The sequence below is a fragment of the Camellia sinensis genome, chromosome 12, assembly GCF_055761805.1.
Source record: "Camellia sinensis isolate YWXY chromosome 12, ASM5576180v1, whole genome shotgun sequence".
Taxonomy (NCBI): Eukaryota; Viridiplantae; Streptophyta; class Magnoliopsida; order Ericales; family Theaceae; genus Camellia; species Camellia sinensis.
In genome coordinates this window covers 78,307,615-78,325,000 of record NC_138972.1, presented here as the reverse complement: position 1 = coordinate 78,325,000, position 17,386 = coordinate 78,307,615, and the positions used below count along the sequence as shown (strand labels likewise).

The following is a 17,386-nucleotide window of genomic DNA, read 5'->3' as shown; positions in this document are numbered from 1 at the left end:
AGATGGTTAGGTGTAAATGGGTATTCAATGTTAAGTATCTTGTTGATAGATCTATGGATTGCTATAAAACTCGTTTAGTTGTCAAGAGCTACACCCAAGTCCCTGGCCAAGATTTTGGAGCTATATTAGTGCCAGTGGCGAAGTTAACTTCTGTTCGACTTCTTGTTTCCTTGGCAGTTGCTCACTCTTAGCCTCTTCATCAATTTGATGTCAAAAATGCTTTTCTACATGGGGAATTACTTGAGACTATCTATATGGATCCTCCATACGTTTTCGCGCTGAGGGGGAGTATGCAGGAAAAGTGTGTTGTCTTCGCAAATCTTTGTATGATCTGAAACAGTCTCCTCGGGCTTGATTCAGTCAGTTCAACAAGGTTGTCTTCTCTATGGGTTTTATAATGTCACTCTGATCACCCGAATGGACAGTGCATCATTTTGCTTGTTTATGTTGATGATATTATTCTTACTGGTGATGATGCTACAGGAATTGCTCAAGTTAAAAAGGATCTTAGCTATGTTTTTGGCATCAAAGATCTGGGTCCTCTCTCAAGTACTTTCTTAATATTGAGATTGCTCATTCTCGTCAAGGGATTTCCTTGTCACAAATGAAGTATACCTTAGATCTTTTTCAAGACACCGGTACGAGGGGTTATAAACCTACCTCTACTCCTATGGAACCTAATCTGAAGCTTACTGCTGAAACTGGTGAGTTATTAAGTGATCTGTGTATGTATCAACGTTTAGTGGGTTGATTGATTTATCTGACCAACACTAGACCAGACTTGACATTTGTTGTAAGTGTTGCGAGTCAGTTTATGCATGCACCCATAGTTGTCAAATCGATATTCGAATCATGAATTGAAATACCCTCTTACCATATCGTAAATCGAATCGAATCGTGAATCGTAAAGATTCGGTTACTTTTTCTAAATTACTTAAAAAAATATATCTACACACTTAAATGTTAAATATATCTTATGAATATGAAATATTTAGACTTAAATCAATGAAAAAAAATTTTGAATAATGATCAAGTAATTTAATAGGTAAGAAGTTAACAAAGATATCTATCTAAGATCACCATATTACCTTTTTCATTTTTTAGATTTTTTTATCAACCATTAATAAAGGTAGTAACCAAATAGGCAAACTATCAATTTTCAAAGTAACAATAATTAACAATGATATTGATTTTTGGACAATAACCATACACACTTTTCCAAGAAACGGTGACCAAATAATAAGAAAAAATTATTTAGGATCTTTTATTTTAATGCCTAAAACATTTCAATAATGCTTGAGACCACTAATTAGTGCTACCACTAATGATGTGGCAGTGGGTCCCAGTGTGTGTTGTGCCTTGTTTTGTTTTTTTTTGTTTTTTTTTTATTTTTATTTTTTTTTTCATTTTCCACTTCACTAGTGGTGGATTTAGAGCTCATTATTTAGAGCTCTAAATCATTATTGAAAACATTTTAAAAGGTATAATTGACTTCACCCATGTAATATTCAATTATATTGAATTTCATAAAATAGCAATATATAATGCATAGTGTAAGTTACTTTAATCTTAAACATCTTTAAAAGATATACTATGATTTTTTAGAGGAAAAAAAATAAGAAGAACTGTTAAAATCATGTTGGGTTTGACTGAATCTAATTGGATCCTATTAAAAATTTCATGATCACTAAAATAACAAATCGTGTATATATGTTGGTTATTTTGGTGTTAAATGACATTATAAGTTGTATGTCATTTTCACTAAAAAGATGGAGAAAAAAAAGAGTCGAAAATATGTTGGACGTAATAATTTCAAGAATTGCATGAATCGTAAAAAGTGAATCAAATCGTAAATCGATTGTAAATCACGCGATTCACTAGAGATTCACTTTCGAAACTCATAGATTCGTATCAATTTTGCAAATTGTGAATCGAATCACGAATCGTAAGATTCTGATAAAAAAGCATGCACCTCGTATAACTCATCTTGATGCAGTGTATCATATCCTGCAATATTTGAAGACTACTCCTAGTTTAGGGCTATTCTTCTCCACAGGCTTGTAGTCTGGGTTGTCTTGTTTCACTAATGCTGATTATGCTGGCTCCAAAACTGAGCGCTCTACCTGTGGATTGTGTACCTTCTATGGCAATCATCTTATATCATGTGTAGGGAAGCGGTTTTGGAATACTTGTTCAATCCAAACAAGCCCTCGAAAGATCATCCAGTTGTCACCCGAAACAGGAGAAAAACTCCGGTTGGTGATGCCAAAATTAGCACTCCGACAAACAAGTCAGTCTTTCTTCAAAGAATAATTTCTAATTTCTTGAAGTGCAAGTTGTTTAGAACATACCTCTCTCTCCAACTTTCTCTTCCTTTTATAGAGTAATTGTTCTTGATATTTTTCTTGTAACTTAGGCCCTCATCATCACTTGGTCAAGGCCTATCTCCCTACTATATTCTTTCAAAAGGGGCAACCGGGGATCTACCCAATGTGGTCTCGCCAACTTATATGACGAACTCGGCCCAGACGTGCAGCCCAGGTACCCTTAACTTGGTGCACTTCTCATCCTGTTTTTGTATCTATTCGGTAATGACTTCGAGTCTAGTGGGCTTTGGCCTCATTTGGCCCATCAAAGGTAGACTTGGATGTACTCTATTTGCCATTTTAGGTTTATTTTAATTCGGCTCCCACATCATGGAAGAGTAAGAAATAGGAAGTTGTCTCTAGATCTTCCACTGAGGCTGAATACCGTGCTATGGCATAGGGTACTTGTGAGATATTTTGGGTCAAATCTATTCTTGCAGAATTGGGCTTTAAGGAGAATACCTCATCTCTTTTGTTCCGTGACAATAAGTGTGCAATTATGTTAGCTTCATATTCAGTTATCCATTAGAGGACAACATATAGAAGTGGATATTCATTTTATTAGGGAAAAGGTTAGGACGAATGTTATAAGTTCATCATTTGTCCCTTCATTGGAGCAACTCGCTGATATGTTCACCAAATCGGTTGGTCCAACCTTATTACAGTCTCTCATTGTCAAGCTGGGATTAATGAATATCTTTGAACCAGCTTGAGGGGGAGTGTTGGAATATGGGAATCCCATATATTGTGTGAATACCATATATTATGTGAATTATATTTGATTTTATTGTTATTCTACCTTCCTAAATTGTAACCTCCTCAATTTAGTATATATATATAGACAAGGCTAATCATACATTGTGATTAAGCCATTCAATTAAATTCTTCTTCATAATCCACATAATGACCATCTATGAAGCACAGACACGTCGCTAAAGGCAGCGTATGGGTGTCGGACACGGACATGCGTCGGACACGCGGTAGACACGTGTCCGACACTCGACCTAACGTGTCCCTGTTTTTTTTTTTTTGAATTTTTGCAGGTGGACACTCTTTCGGACACGCTTGACACATCGTGGACACGTTGTAAACAGAAACCCTAACCAGAGACCTAACCCATTAAAGATAGAGAGAAAGAGAAAGAGAAAGAGAAAGAGAGAGAGGGAAAGAACCTGTCGAGGCTAGATCGAGGAAGAACCTGTTCGTCTCTCATCGTCTTCATCTCCTCTCTCTCTGTCCATCTCTCTCTGGTGTCGCCTCTCGCTCTCTGATCGTGTCTGCCTCTCGCTCTCGCTTTTTGATCGCCTCTCGCTCTCGCTCTCGCCTCTCACTTTCTTTCCCTCTTCCTTATACCGTGTCTGTCTCTCCCTCTTCATTCTTTTTATTCTTTTTTATGCCTTTCTTTTGTAAATAAATAATATAAATAAATACAAATAATATATTTATTTTTTAATTTTACATATAATAAATAAAATAAATAAATAAAATTAGTATATATTTTTTAATTTTACATATAATATATTAAAAAAATTATATATATTGAATGTGTCCCCAGCGTGTCGTGTCCCCTATTTTTTGAAAATTTGCGTTTTTGCGTGTCCGTGTCGTGTCGTGTGTCCGTGTCCGTGCTTCATAGATGACCATAGCTGCATGCAAGTGAAGTTTCTGTTTATTCAGTTTAAACTGTGAAAGACAATTATTAGGATAGAAAACATTAACTAGTAAAAGTTGTCTGATTGACAAAATTCTACTGTCAGCTACACTTCTGAAGGACCAACTTTTTGTTCTTTAGGAAGCACAGTCACTAGCAATGATGTCAACAATAAATGTAAAACTGAAGCACTTTACTAGTGAGCTATGAAACAGAGCAACTACCTCACAGCTAAAGAACCAGAACAGCGTGTAGCACACATACCCCCAATGGTTGCTCCAGGCCCTGTTAGCAAGAATTTTTATGGACATAAATTTCAGTATAAAAATTGACAAAAAGATCTACTTGGAGCATTTAATGTATCAAATCCAATTTGTGAATTGTTCCCATTATATTCACGCCATAATGACAAAAAGAACTGCAAGCAACAAGATTTACCAATGCAAGGGTTTATTTTCAAAATTTTACTTGATGCAGGAGCAATATTACTGAAGAAGTACCATTCACGAGTACGGTGGTGTGCTACTGTCAACATTACTGTAGCACATCTATATTCATGCTAAAGTAAAGTCATTCAGTAGAGGTTTTTCCATCCTCTTGTTTTACTTTTTGTTTAAATCTATGATATAAAGTTTAGCTTAGTTTAGTTTTTATGGTGTGTCTTACTATAAATATAAGTTCTAAGAACATTGTAAATGATTGTTGATAATTCTGATTCTTAATGATTTTGCACAGGCTATTTAGTCTTTGAAAACTTTAGGGTTCACAAGGTAAGCAACAGTAGGAGGTCTTCCCATTGTTTCTCTAAAGCTCAGCATTAAATATGAAGGTCTATTTCCAATGCAACATAGATTTTATCAGTTGTACAGTGAGCACCAAATCATTGTGCATTGCTTTGATAAAAGCCAAAGATGCCTTGGCATTTATTAGAGAACAATGTTTGACATCACAAATTTTATTGAAACATTAAACAGAAAAATTAAAAACTGACCAGGGTCAAGAGGAAAGAATAGACCATAAGGCTCCAGGTATTCATTAAGCTCCATCCATCCAATCCCAGGCTCAACAACCACATCCATATCCTCAACATGTAATGATTTGACTCTCTACAATTTAAATGTACATGCAACAAAAGTAAGGAACAGCAAGGGATAATGCAAGAGATGCAAACAAACTGCTATAATGATTCATTGAAAATAATAATCAATTCAATGAAGCTCATACATTTCTCCTCATAGATAATTCCATACTATAGCTATGCTGCCTTTCCATCCCAACAAACTATCTTAAATTGTACTACAAGTAATGGACATGAAAGAGATTAATTTCATGAAAGACAGTATAATAATGAAATATCGCACATAAATATTAGATAAAAAGCATAGAGAAAAGAATAATGCCCAAAAAATATCAGAGGAGGCTGCACAAACCCGAAGTAAAGCAATAAGGTGAGCCTGCACAAGCTTCACCACTAACATGAAACAAGTAGGCCTTATTGATTGAGCCAAAATCTACAAATGGGGTCCCTGAACCTAGTGAAACATAAGTGACATGAACTACACATTATATCACCAAAGGGCCAAAATAGACCTAAGAAAAATATTCAAAATAACCTCCGTTATAAAACAAACATATGCGAACCCTATGTTGAGATTAAAATGCATTAGAAAGCACCAAAATGTATGGTTGATAGCTAAAACAAAATCAAGTTATTAATGAAAGTCAATAAACTAAATTTTACTGATAAAAGGGGCCTTCAAATCATGTGGCGTGATTTATAACAAGAAACAGGCTCATACTTTCATCAAATTCATGTCAATGCAAACACCTCCATGAGGTGATAATGTATGACCCTCGAGTGATGTGGCTCCACCGTAAGGTACAATAGGGACCTGCTCATCAAATTAAACCAGAAAATAAATTATAAAAAAAATAAAAGAAAAGTTCAAATAAATAAGCCAGTTTATAACTTGTGTAAGCTGGCCAAAATTATTTATAGTGAATATGTATATGTTAAGTAAAAAACAAGCATTATATTTGGTTCTTTTCTGCATTTCAAATTTGGATTTTCATGCCTAATGAATGGATACAAATAATTATCAATTTGAACAATCCAATAGCCCAAAACACAAATGCATAAAAGAAGAGTTACCCATTCACATTATATATTAGCAACTGAAAAACCATAAGAAACAATTGAAAGAAAAAGAGAAAAATCAGAAAACCCTCAAAAGCAAGGAGCTCAGACCTTATACTTATTACAAGATTTGACTATATTGGACACTTCCTCTGCATCCCTGCATGCACAAACTACAGTTAAGGTGCATTTTGGAGAGAAAACTAGGATACACTACACAATGTACTACTGAGCAGACCACAAAAAAATGGAGAAAAGGACTACTAAAAAATAGCTTGATGAACCATCTTTACAATAGACAGTCTTATCCCGTATCTCATATTTGTGATAACAACCAAACTAACACCAAGGACAGCATGTATTATTTCAAGTTAGATGAAAATTCTATGGATATCATGAAATGTTGAAGTAATAGCGTACGAATCAATGATGAACAAATTCAAGACACAAGTCAAGTCTCTGTCCACTATCAATAGCTAAAATAGGAACTGCATCATGCATAGATTTTCTCAAGAGTAGATGAAAACAGAAGCAACATATCAATTATGAGCATTCAGTGAACAAATAAAATGTCCCGTTTCTTTTGAATGCATGAGCTCATGGTGTACACTGGGACCAACACAACAAAAATAAAAAATAAAGAAAAATAAATACAAGTGCCGAATTATAAAAATAAACGATATTATAGTTTCCAAGTTAAAAAAAAGCCCAATCTCACCTTGGAAAAACAACCACATCAGGGATATTCACTGCTTTGTGGAAGCTATTTTGTGGCTTCCCATGGAAGTACCTCTCATCAAAATCCATTGTCATACTATCCTGCATAATGAAATGTGTCCATTCCCAACAGAATATTAAACATCTACTAAAGCACTTTATATTTCGATTCAAAAGTAATAATACTAATAATAAAAATAATCAATGCTATTTTGATTGCTGAGGATTGTAGAAACTTATGAGAAATAATCATTTGTGAAGTAAATATGGCAAATTCTCAATAGAATATAACAAAAAGGGTATGGAGGTTGGCCATTTCAACTTCAGAGAACGTTTGGGTTTGGTGCACCCATTTTGGGGCCGACCTGGTGATCCAAACCGTTCACTTTTAGTAGTTGTTGAATAGAATATTTATATGCAGAAAATTAAGATGATTAACACCCAAGAAGTCTCCAAAATTTATACGATACTAACAATAAAGAGGGAAGTGATAGAATACTTGGCAAATAGGTTTCAATTCATCAATAAGCTCTCGTGGAACATCCTTGTGAGAACCCTTCACCACATACTCTGTGCTACCCTTGCCCCCAAAGCTCGCACCTCTGGAGAAAACAAAAAAAAAAAAAAAACCAATAATTTAATTTCCATACAATCATCTAAACCAATTCCACATTTTTCATCGACTAAATTGAGTATTTGAGAGTGGACACAACATATTATATCAGACAGAACATATAAAATTCAAAAAATAAAAGATAAAAAAGTATGAAATGGGTTGAATGAATTAAATACCCATGATCAAGATTGGAGGCATCACAGAGTGATGGGTTGTTCTGGGTCTGGAGAGAAAGTGATCCAGCAGAGACAGCGATGGCGATTGGAAGCAAAGAGCAAACCCATGAAAGGATTGGTGTTTGTTTCTTGTCTGGAATCAGGGTCTGTGTAATGTGAGAGGTTTGGGTCCTATTTAGAGAATATCGGAGGTTAGTGTAAATGGGTTTTGAGGAACAACGTAAACGAGAGAACCAGGACGAAAACGCCATTGCTGAGCTTTGAAGAAGCTGGGTCTCTAATCTATGAGAACGAGAGAGAGAGAGAGAGTTAGAGTTGATCACGAAACTCGAGTGCAGTGAAGTGGGGCATTTCCATAAATAAGTTAAAATAGTAAAGGAATTCCCAAATTGAACCTGTTCTGAAAGAATTTCCACGATAAGATAACTCGCTGTTCACAATCGTGAGTTTAACAAATTTTTTTTTGTTTCACGTAAAAATTGGTAAATTTTAAATTCGTGGTTACGAAAAGTGATTTTGATTAAGAATTTACGGTTACAAAACGTGATTTTATCCCAAAAAAAATTTCTTTTAAACTCGTGGTTCTAAACCACGATTTTATAAAAAAAAAATTTCTTGAACTCGCTATTTCAATTCACATTTTTTGATTAAAATCTTTTCTTCTGAACTCGTGGTTGTGAACCACAAGTTCGTCTATATCACAAACCACACCACACCACACACTCACAGCCACAGCCACAGCCACACCACACACTCTCTCTCTCCTTCTCTCTGACATATCACTCACACACACATCACACTTACATCAAAATAAAATAAATAAATTTTAAGAATTAAATAAATATAAATAAATAAATTTTTTCAATTAAATTTTTTTCTAATAATATATTTTCCCCATAATATGTTTTTCCAATTAAAATTTTTTTCAATTAATATATTTTTCCAGTAATATATTTTCCCAATTAAATTTTTTTCCAATAATATATTTTCCCCATAATATATTTTTCCAATTAAATTTTTTTCCAATAATATATTTTCCAATTAAATTTTTTTCCAATAATATATTTTTTCAATTAAATTTTTTTCCAATTAAATTAAATTAGAAAAAAATTTAATTGAAAAAAAAATTAATTAAAAAAACAATTGAAAAAAATTTATTTGAAAAAAATAATATATTTTTCCAATAATATATTTATTTATTTATATTTATTTAATTCTTAAAATTTATTTATTTTTATTTTGATGTAAGTATGATGTGTGTGTGAGTGATGTGTCAGAGAGGGAGAGAGAGTATGTGGTGTGGCTGTGGCTGTGGCTGTGAGTGTGTGGTGTGGTGTGGTTTGTGATATAAACGAACTCGTGGTTCACAACCACGAGTTCAGAAGAAAAGATTTTGGTCAAAAAGTGTGGATCGAAATAGCGAGTTCAAGAAAAAAAAAATTTATAAAATCGTGGTTTAGAACCACGAGTTTAAAAGAAAATTTTTTTTTGGATAAAATCGCGTTTTGTAACCGTGATTTCTTAATCAAAATTGCTTTTTGTAATCACAAATTTAAGATTTACCAATTTTCACGCGAAACGGAAAAAAATTTGTTGAACTCGCAATTGTGAACCGCGAGTTAGGTTATCTGGGAATTCTTTCAAAACTAGGCTTAGTTTGGGAATTCCTATACTATTTTAGCTTATTTATGGAAATGGCCCCAGTGAAGTGTTATTTATATAGAATAGAATTTTGACATTCGCTTCGTTTGATAAGTTGCTATTTTAGTAGGTTATTTTAGTTTTTGATTATTTTAATAAGTTAAAATTTTTGTGTTTGGGAAGATGATTGGATTTTTTTATGGTTAAATGTGATGTTTGTGAGAGAAAAAATGAAATGATTATGAGTTTGATGTGATATTTTATCTTATTAACTATTTTAACATATTTTATCTTTTTGTGAATTTTAACCTAAATTAGATTTTTTTTTTTTTTTTTCCAAACACCCCCCATTATGGCCATCACATTACACTGTAACAGGAACCGGAAATTCTATAATACACGTTGTTGAGTCGAAAATAGTCCTCAAAACCCCCCGAGGAACAAGATCATCTCTCCAGAAGCATGAAGAAGCTCAAAGCTCTTACTGAACTGAGCTTAATTAGGAGAACTTGGAAGGAGAGTTTGGTTATCAAGCTTCTGGGAACAGCTATGGGTTACAAATTGCTCATTACCCAAGTTGGAAAAATCTAGGACCTTCCAGGTGACTTCTAAGCCATTGATCTAGGGATCGGCTACTTCTTTTATGGCCAAATTACAACACCACTCGAGATTTGGTGAAAATACAGATTTTTTTGAAGTTTGAAAAATTACAAATTACCTTCTGAGCGTCAAATTTCAAGACAAATTACGGAAAATTAGGAGGAAATCTGTATGAAAATAAAAACCTCATGGGGTAATTTGTTATGGAAATATAAACCTAAATTTTCAAGACAAATTAAGAGAAATTATGGGGGAATCTGTATAAAAATAAAAACTTCAGGGGGCAATTTGTTATGGAAATATAAATCTCAGGGGGTGGGATGTAATTTCTCAAACCTCAGGGGGAATCTGTATTTTCACCAAACCTCGAGGGGGTGTTTGTAATTTGCCCTTCCTTTTCAAATTCAAAATGAAAGCGAATTATACAAAGGAAGTCTCAACTGCAACGTGGGAGCATCTATTTACACACACCAAATACACTCTTTGCACATCCTCCTCACTGCACACACTAAAAAAATTAATTCCTAATTAATTTACTCACTGCACACACGGTTAATTTCACATCTACCCTCATACACACACACACCCCCGACCCCAAACCCAGCTCTCCCAACGGTGCCCATTGAAGCTGAAGCTACATCTTCAATCGTGAAGCCTACCGTATTGAAGACATTACGCCATAGTAGAAGCTTCACACAACTTTCATCCCCAAAACTGCATCCATCAAGACATCACATTGAAGCATTCCAACACATTTTTAATCCTCATTCGTATTTAGGTGAGTTTACTTTTCAATCTTCATTCCTATTTAATTTGCAATGTAGAGTTTTGTTTTTATCATTTTGAAAACGAACGAAGGCCCACGGAGTGTAAACAAATTGTTCGGAACTGGTTTTCCGAAATTAAGGAATTTGTTCGGAAGTAGGAATCCGAAATTAGTGATTTATTTCAGCAGTAGGTTTTCGTAAAATTTTGATTATTTCGGCAGTCAACTTCCGAATAGTTTAAATTCGGACAACAATCAACTTCCGAAATTAATTTTTTGTTTTGGTTTTCAACTTCCGAACAGTGTATATACTTTCGATTTTCAACTTCCGAACAACGTTTTTTTTTTTTTCCCTCCCTTCTTTTGTATATTCTTTTTACATTTGTATAATCATCAAACGTATTAATTTTTGCAGATAATATGAATTTTGAATATCAACAACGTGTCCCACCTACTGCTTCAAATAGACGACGTCGTGAATTGGATGTTGACCATAAACGGGGACAAGGGCGTGGGCGAGGACGAGGTCGAGGTCGTGGTCAAGGTCGTGATCCAGTTTCGGTAGAATATGATATCCCCAGTGCCAGTCGAAGCCGAAGCCAAAGACGAGTTCCAAACTATGATATGCATGACATTGCTGTAGAGGACGCCTCTTTACCCGATTCTCCTACTGTCCAGGAAAAGTACCTTACTCATGCTTTTCCAGGTGGACTGACTGATCCATCAATACTGCGGAGTTTCAATAGTCATGTCACTGCAGCTATTTGGCACGGGGAGGTAAATATTCCTGAGTAGAAGTGAAATTCATTTGTATATAAGTTTTTTTTTTTTTTTTTGTGTGTTGTATGGTAGTTTCTAATGAGATATCATTTGTGTTATAGGAACGAGGGCCCCTAAAGTGTCATAATCATTCTTCGAAGATCCTTGCATGGCCATGGTGGTCAGTAGACAACAACACCAGATTCAAAGCCATTATTGAGCAGTCTAGGCTGTCACAGTTAGTTCGTTGCACTTATCGGTTTGTCAATAAGCTTCTAATCTCCAGTTTTGTTGAGAGATGGCAACCTGAGACGAACACATTTCACATGACAGTTGATGTGATGACGTTGACTTTGGATGATGTTGGCAATATTCTTAGCCTTCTCATTGTAGGCAGATCAGTCGGCGTACCAGATGTGACGGATCATCATGGAGTTACACTACTAGTTTCTGGCTTGGGGATTACTGAACGTGTAGCACATGAAGAGATTTCTACTGCTGGTGGCAATTCAGTCAGGCTTGAGTGGTTGCGAAGTCAGTTTGCTGGTGTCACAGAATCAGACCCCGATGAGGCTATGCAGTGCGCTGCTAAAGCTTATTTGTTGTTTCTGTTGGGATGTACACTATTCAGTGACAAGAGTGGCGGCAGGGTTCCTGTTGTTTACCTTGGCTTATTAATGGATTTGGGATCCATTCATACTTACGCCTGGGGTGCTGCTGAATTAGCATTTTTATACAGACAGTTGGGGTATGCTAGCCGGTCCGGGGTTAAATGGATGGGTGGTTATATGACTCTTTTGGAGACATGGATTTATGAGCACTTCCGAGCATTCTGACCTCACCAGAACATGGGCTACAATGAAGACATGCCACACGTGTACCATTGGGCATCTAAGAGAGAGGCGGGTTCCTCCATTGATCATTTGAAATCTTTTCGAGTCGAGCTTGACAGTTTGGTAGCTACTGATGTAAGTTTACTTGTCTTGAGATAATTTTAACACTTTCCATTTATCTTACCTTTCATATACTTTAATTAAAAAACACTTTACGTTTACAGGTTATTTGGGATCCATACCACAGCTGCAAAGACCGGCATCCATGTAACCCGGTTACGTTCTACCATGGATGCTTAAAGTGCTTAGATGTTGTCGAACCCTATCATCCAGATAGAGTGTTGAGGCAGTTTGGCAGGGTTCAAACCATCCCAGATGCACCGCTAGCTCCCAGTCGTGGTGCTCGAGGCAACATATCTGCATGATATACAGTCATGTACAGATACTTGGATAGGATCTGGGAGGCTTGGGATAACCACGTGTTATCTGAGCAACGGAGAAACACACTAGTTCGTCAGCCTGGGAATGTGTACTGGGTTACATGGATAGGTATAAGAATATCACGCACCTATATGTTGAGCACACTGATGAACCGCGTGTCCATGACCATCAGGATTTTAGCCAACATGCCGATGTAATATATTATCCTCTTTTATGCATTTGTAACTTACTTTTTATTTTCTGATATGTTCCCTAAAATGTGATATTCTTTTGAAATGCAGCGTATTGCACATGCACTGCAGATTTCACATCCTATTATTGACACGGGTTATGAGGAGGGGATTCAACATCCTCATCGACTTTACCAGGCTATCGAGAGTATGACGCATGTCCTTCAAGGTTAGCACATTGACGAAGCTAGACCTAGTTCTGCTGGACCTAGTTATACTGGAGGTTGCTTTCCATTTTCGCCATTGACATACAGTCGTAGGCCTAGGCGTAGGCATACAGCTGATTCGTGACATGTTATTTGTTAGTTGATGAATTTTTTGTGGTGTTTTTTGTAAGATGATATTGTTGTAATGGTAACAGTGGTTAATATTTTCTTATTAGAATGAAATGGCAACAAAGGTTAATACCATTGAAAATGACATTTTATTATTAGAATGGAATAGTAGCAATGGTCGTTGATTTTGTAAATGATATTTTCTTATTACAATGGAATGGTAACAATGGTCGATAACATTCAATCCATACCACAGAACACATCAACATAAAAAACACATCCATTAATTTCTTCCATAATTCTAACATTGTCAAATGTATACATGTGTCATGCGACATCAACAACATCAAATGTCTCTCGAGTAGCTACATTATCATGAATAATGTCCTTGAAATGTTGAATGCGACGCACATATGCATCATCCCAGTCGACAGCGCAAGGGTGACGGTATTTTCGTCAATTAGTGGCTATAAGAGGAACTGGATGGCCTGGCTGCAACAAAACCTACACCAAATATCAATTGAGTTAGTGGTCATACCTCATAACTTCTTGTACATGCACAAATTTATAAGTTTCTGTTATACCTGGATGAAATGATTTCCGTTGACAAACCCAATGGCAATCTCACGTCTATCAAGTTGAGGTATTGGCACTGTTCTAAAAGGTAAAAAGGTGAGACATTGCTGTAATGACAAGTGGTATAACACAAGATTGTAGGACAATGCAACAAGATGCCCCATGTCTAGCATAGTCATCCAATGTGAGTATCCAGGACTGTCTACAAGGTATGACAATATGCTTGTCAATTCTTCAAACCTTTCGTAGGACCCATAAAATGTAATGTATTCCTCTTTGTGTGTGTGCAGTTCACCCAACAGATCACGTCTAACCTAAGCCCAGTCATCTTCTGTATGACCAATTGAAGCAATTATAGCCCTGAAACCACATTTCCCATCTGCAGCTACATCCTTGACAAACTTAATGTATGGTTTCAACCCAGAAGGGAAAGCATCAACATATGCACCAAGTTTCACTGTTCTAATAATGTATACCTTCTCTTTCGCATTCACCTTCTCCTTTTCCTTAACAGGTCGCTTCTTCTTGGTTTCTAGAGTAGAAGCTAATGTAGTGATTTGAGTGTCCCTATGTGAGAAGGAATCATGTCCAGATTGCACCAACTCAAATGCACATGGGTCACGACGGGTAGAAACATTGATCTTCTTATGATCCCGAGGATGTGTTTTGGGCTTCACCTCCGTCTCAATAAGAAAAGTGCTTCCCGGATATACAATCTCTTTTAACTTCTTCAAAAGCTCCAACCGCATGGTTCTATCACTTTCATTAAACTTGTTCACAAATAATTGTACTTCTGCACGACAACTCACCTCTGTTTCCTCTTCTTTCTTGCATATGGAGATATGAAGTTGCCTCTACTGTGAGTATACGGTAGCAAGTGGTATAGGACGATCTTGTCTGATGTAGTCAGCAATCTCATGGGCACAAGGTAAACCATGAGTGTGGCGAAGGACGCATCCACAAACTTCAACATCAATACCAATGGAATTGGCTCTCTTACTCTCTACAAGCAAATACTCCAATGCAGAGATAGACACATTACCCCGTAGCTCCCTATACTGAGAAGGTTTAAATTGATGTTGCACAACAGTTAGACTTTTCTCAAATAAAGCCTTGATATCAGTGTGTTGCAACTCAAGCAGACTGTGTATTTTCTCAAATGATGCCTAAAATGAGACTTGACATGAACCCAATTGTCTATTAAGTTTTGCATGTGCACTCTCAGCCCTGTTCAATTCAATGTAAGTCAAATTAAAATCAAGTACATGGCACTTATTAATAACATATTGAACAAAAGTAATCTTACCTGTTCGTTGTAACATTGCCACAATGCATACACGTGTCTGTCCATGCCGCCACAAATTTGTCCTTGTAAGGAACCAACCAAGTATCCATGGCGTATTTGACTGCATCAGGATAACTACTAAATTCCTTAAGTAATGATTTAAGACGCTTATCGTATTGAATTTCAGAAGATGAATACACTAAAGAGTTTCACTCATGGTTGAACTTCTCCCATTTCTGCTGTGTCTCAAACATTTTCTTGCATTTGGTCAATACATTCTTATTAACATGCCAACAACATAATAAATGATGAGCACTCGGGAATATCTTCTGTATGGCATTCATCAAGGCTAGCTCTCTGTCAGTAACAATAATTGTTGGCACAACAAAACCATCCATGACATCACGCAATGTAGCTAACACCCACGCATAGTTATCGACCCTCTCATACTGTAAGTGTGCGAAAGCTACAGAGAAAGTCATTTCAGTTGATGTCACTCCCACAATTTCAAGAAAAAGAAGACGATATCTGTTGGTTTTATATGTGCAATCCATAATTAATATATGTGGAAAAGACCAAAATAAGTCCAAACTGGTAGGATGTGCCCAATACAAGTCTGTCACAGTCATCGTGGACTCTTCAGACCGATGGCGCTTAATGTAATTATACTGGGCCAATTCACTCAATAAGTGTTGCATCTGTGATCTTCCAGCTCTCTGTACCACCCTGTTTCGATGGCGTACATTGTAAATGGTTTTAAATGTGCTTACATTGAGGGCATCTTGCTGTTTCAAGGTTACTAGGATTTCTTTTGGCCGAACCATACTCTTTGACATATCCATTAACAATGCTTTCTCATCCTTTGACAGCCTCCCGCATATGAATGTCCCTCAAGGTGCTCCTCAGGTGGATGATTATGAAATCTGCATACTACGGTCAATGTCCATTCATCATGTGTGGTAAACCTGTGAGCCCTCATATCAAAGGGACAACCACACTTCTTTGTACCAGTTATTCTTGATGTATTGTTGCCATCATGTTTTAACTTCTTTGTCGCTCTATATTGGCCACTCCTCTCACAAGCAAGATACATCCTGGGTCTTTTTTTCCCTCCACCATAGTCTGATGTTTTGATTACAATGACCAAACCATTTCTCTTTCGAACTTCACGTACCCAGTTGAGCAATTCATCCTTACTTTTGAATACCTACAAAGTCAAATAAATATTATCAAACATTTACATTTGTTGAGCAATTCGAAACATAATCATTATAATTTCATAGAATGAACCTGTTCAGTTGTGAATTGAGTAGTGTAATCCAACGCAAAATCCGCGCAAACTTGACTTCTTTGAGTTGACACATATTCCTACATGTTTTGTATAACATTACAAATTTTTAATGGCATTATAAAGATTAATTTGTAATTCGAAACTGTAAATTTGGTATGCAGTTTGCAAATTTGGAATATAAAATGGGAAAAAAAAATTTACTTCATTCGGAAGTAATTGTCCGAATTCATTTTAAAATTTCGGAAGTTGAATGTCGTAAAAGTTAACTTATTTCGGACAACAACTTCCGAAATTAAATACTTATTTCGATAGTAGATTTCCGAACAAAATAATATAATTCGACTCTGGTTATCCGAACGACGCTGGAAAAAAAAAACAAGAGAAACTCACATTTCCTTCGTTATGTTTGTCATAAACATTAATTTGCTGATTTTCAGAAGGCAAATCCTCCATAACAATGATGAATGAGGAAGAACCTACGAATGAGGAAGGTTGATGCTTTCCCTTCTAGCTTAATGTATGATGAATGAGTGCATTGAGAAGCTACGAACTTGGAGCTTAATGGAAGAAACTACGAACTTGGAAGAAGCTACGAATGAGTGAATACTCTGCTTTCACTTCTAGCTCAATGAAGCTACAAACTTGGAGACGTTTTGAATTAGATGGATATGTGCACGATGCAACAGATGTGAAGTCTGGATGGATGTGTGCATTGAGACGTTTTGAATCAACAATGATGTCTAAAATAGTAATTTCACTTAGGGATAAAATTGTAATAAAATTAAATATCATTAAGTGTGTATATAGAGGGGATTTGGTGTGTGTAGATAGAAGCTCCCCTGCAACGTGGGTAAGATTTCCTTAACTTCCTATTGATTACTATAGTGAAAAGGTCCTTTTTCATAGAGTGAGGCTAGAAATCCCAAATAATCTATTAAATTTTTTATCAAACCTCTTATATAGGTGTAAGACCCATATATATGTGGGTTTGTGTGAATCTCATCTTATGTGAGAGATTTAGTAAAA

General features: G+C 35.9%; 1 protein-coding gene across 10 annotated transcripts in view; it reads right to left on the bottom strand.

Moving 5' to 3' along the window:
- The window catches only part of LOC114298958 (D-lactate dehydrogenase [cytochrome], mitochondrial), a 35,075-nt gene extending 25,122 nt beyond the window's left edge, over window positions 1–9,953 (bottom strand). For 2 of the 10 annotated variants that reach the window (XR_014345613.1, XM_028243605.2), the window contains exons 1-8: window positions 9,668–9,953; window positions 7,664–7,945; window positions 7,371–7,473; window positions 6,873–6,973; window positions 6,266–6,314; window positions 5,817–5,909; window positions 5,009–5,123; window positions 4,242–4,302 (exon numbers count right to left, since the gene is read on the bottom strand). Coding sequence is in view for 5 of the 10 variants with exons in the window: in XM_028243605.2 (XP_028099406.2) it covers window positions 4,242–4,302; window positions 5,009–5,123; window positions 5,817–5,909; window positions 6,266–6,314; window positions 6,873–6,973; window positions 7,371–7,473; window positions 7,664–7,914 (773 nt within the window). In the remaining 5 variants the exon portion in view is untranslated. Of the gene's footprint in view, window positions 1–4,241; window positions 4,303–5,008; window positions 5,124–5,816; window positions 5,910–6,265; window positions 6,315–6,872; window positions 6,974–7,370; window positions 7,474–7,663; window positions 8,088–9,667 lie in introns of those variants that run through there. The other 8 variants (XR_014345611.1, XM_028243606.2, XR_014345609.1 and 5 more) reach the window with 6 other exon arrangements.
- Window positions 9,954–17,386: the final 7,433 nt, after the last annotated feature.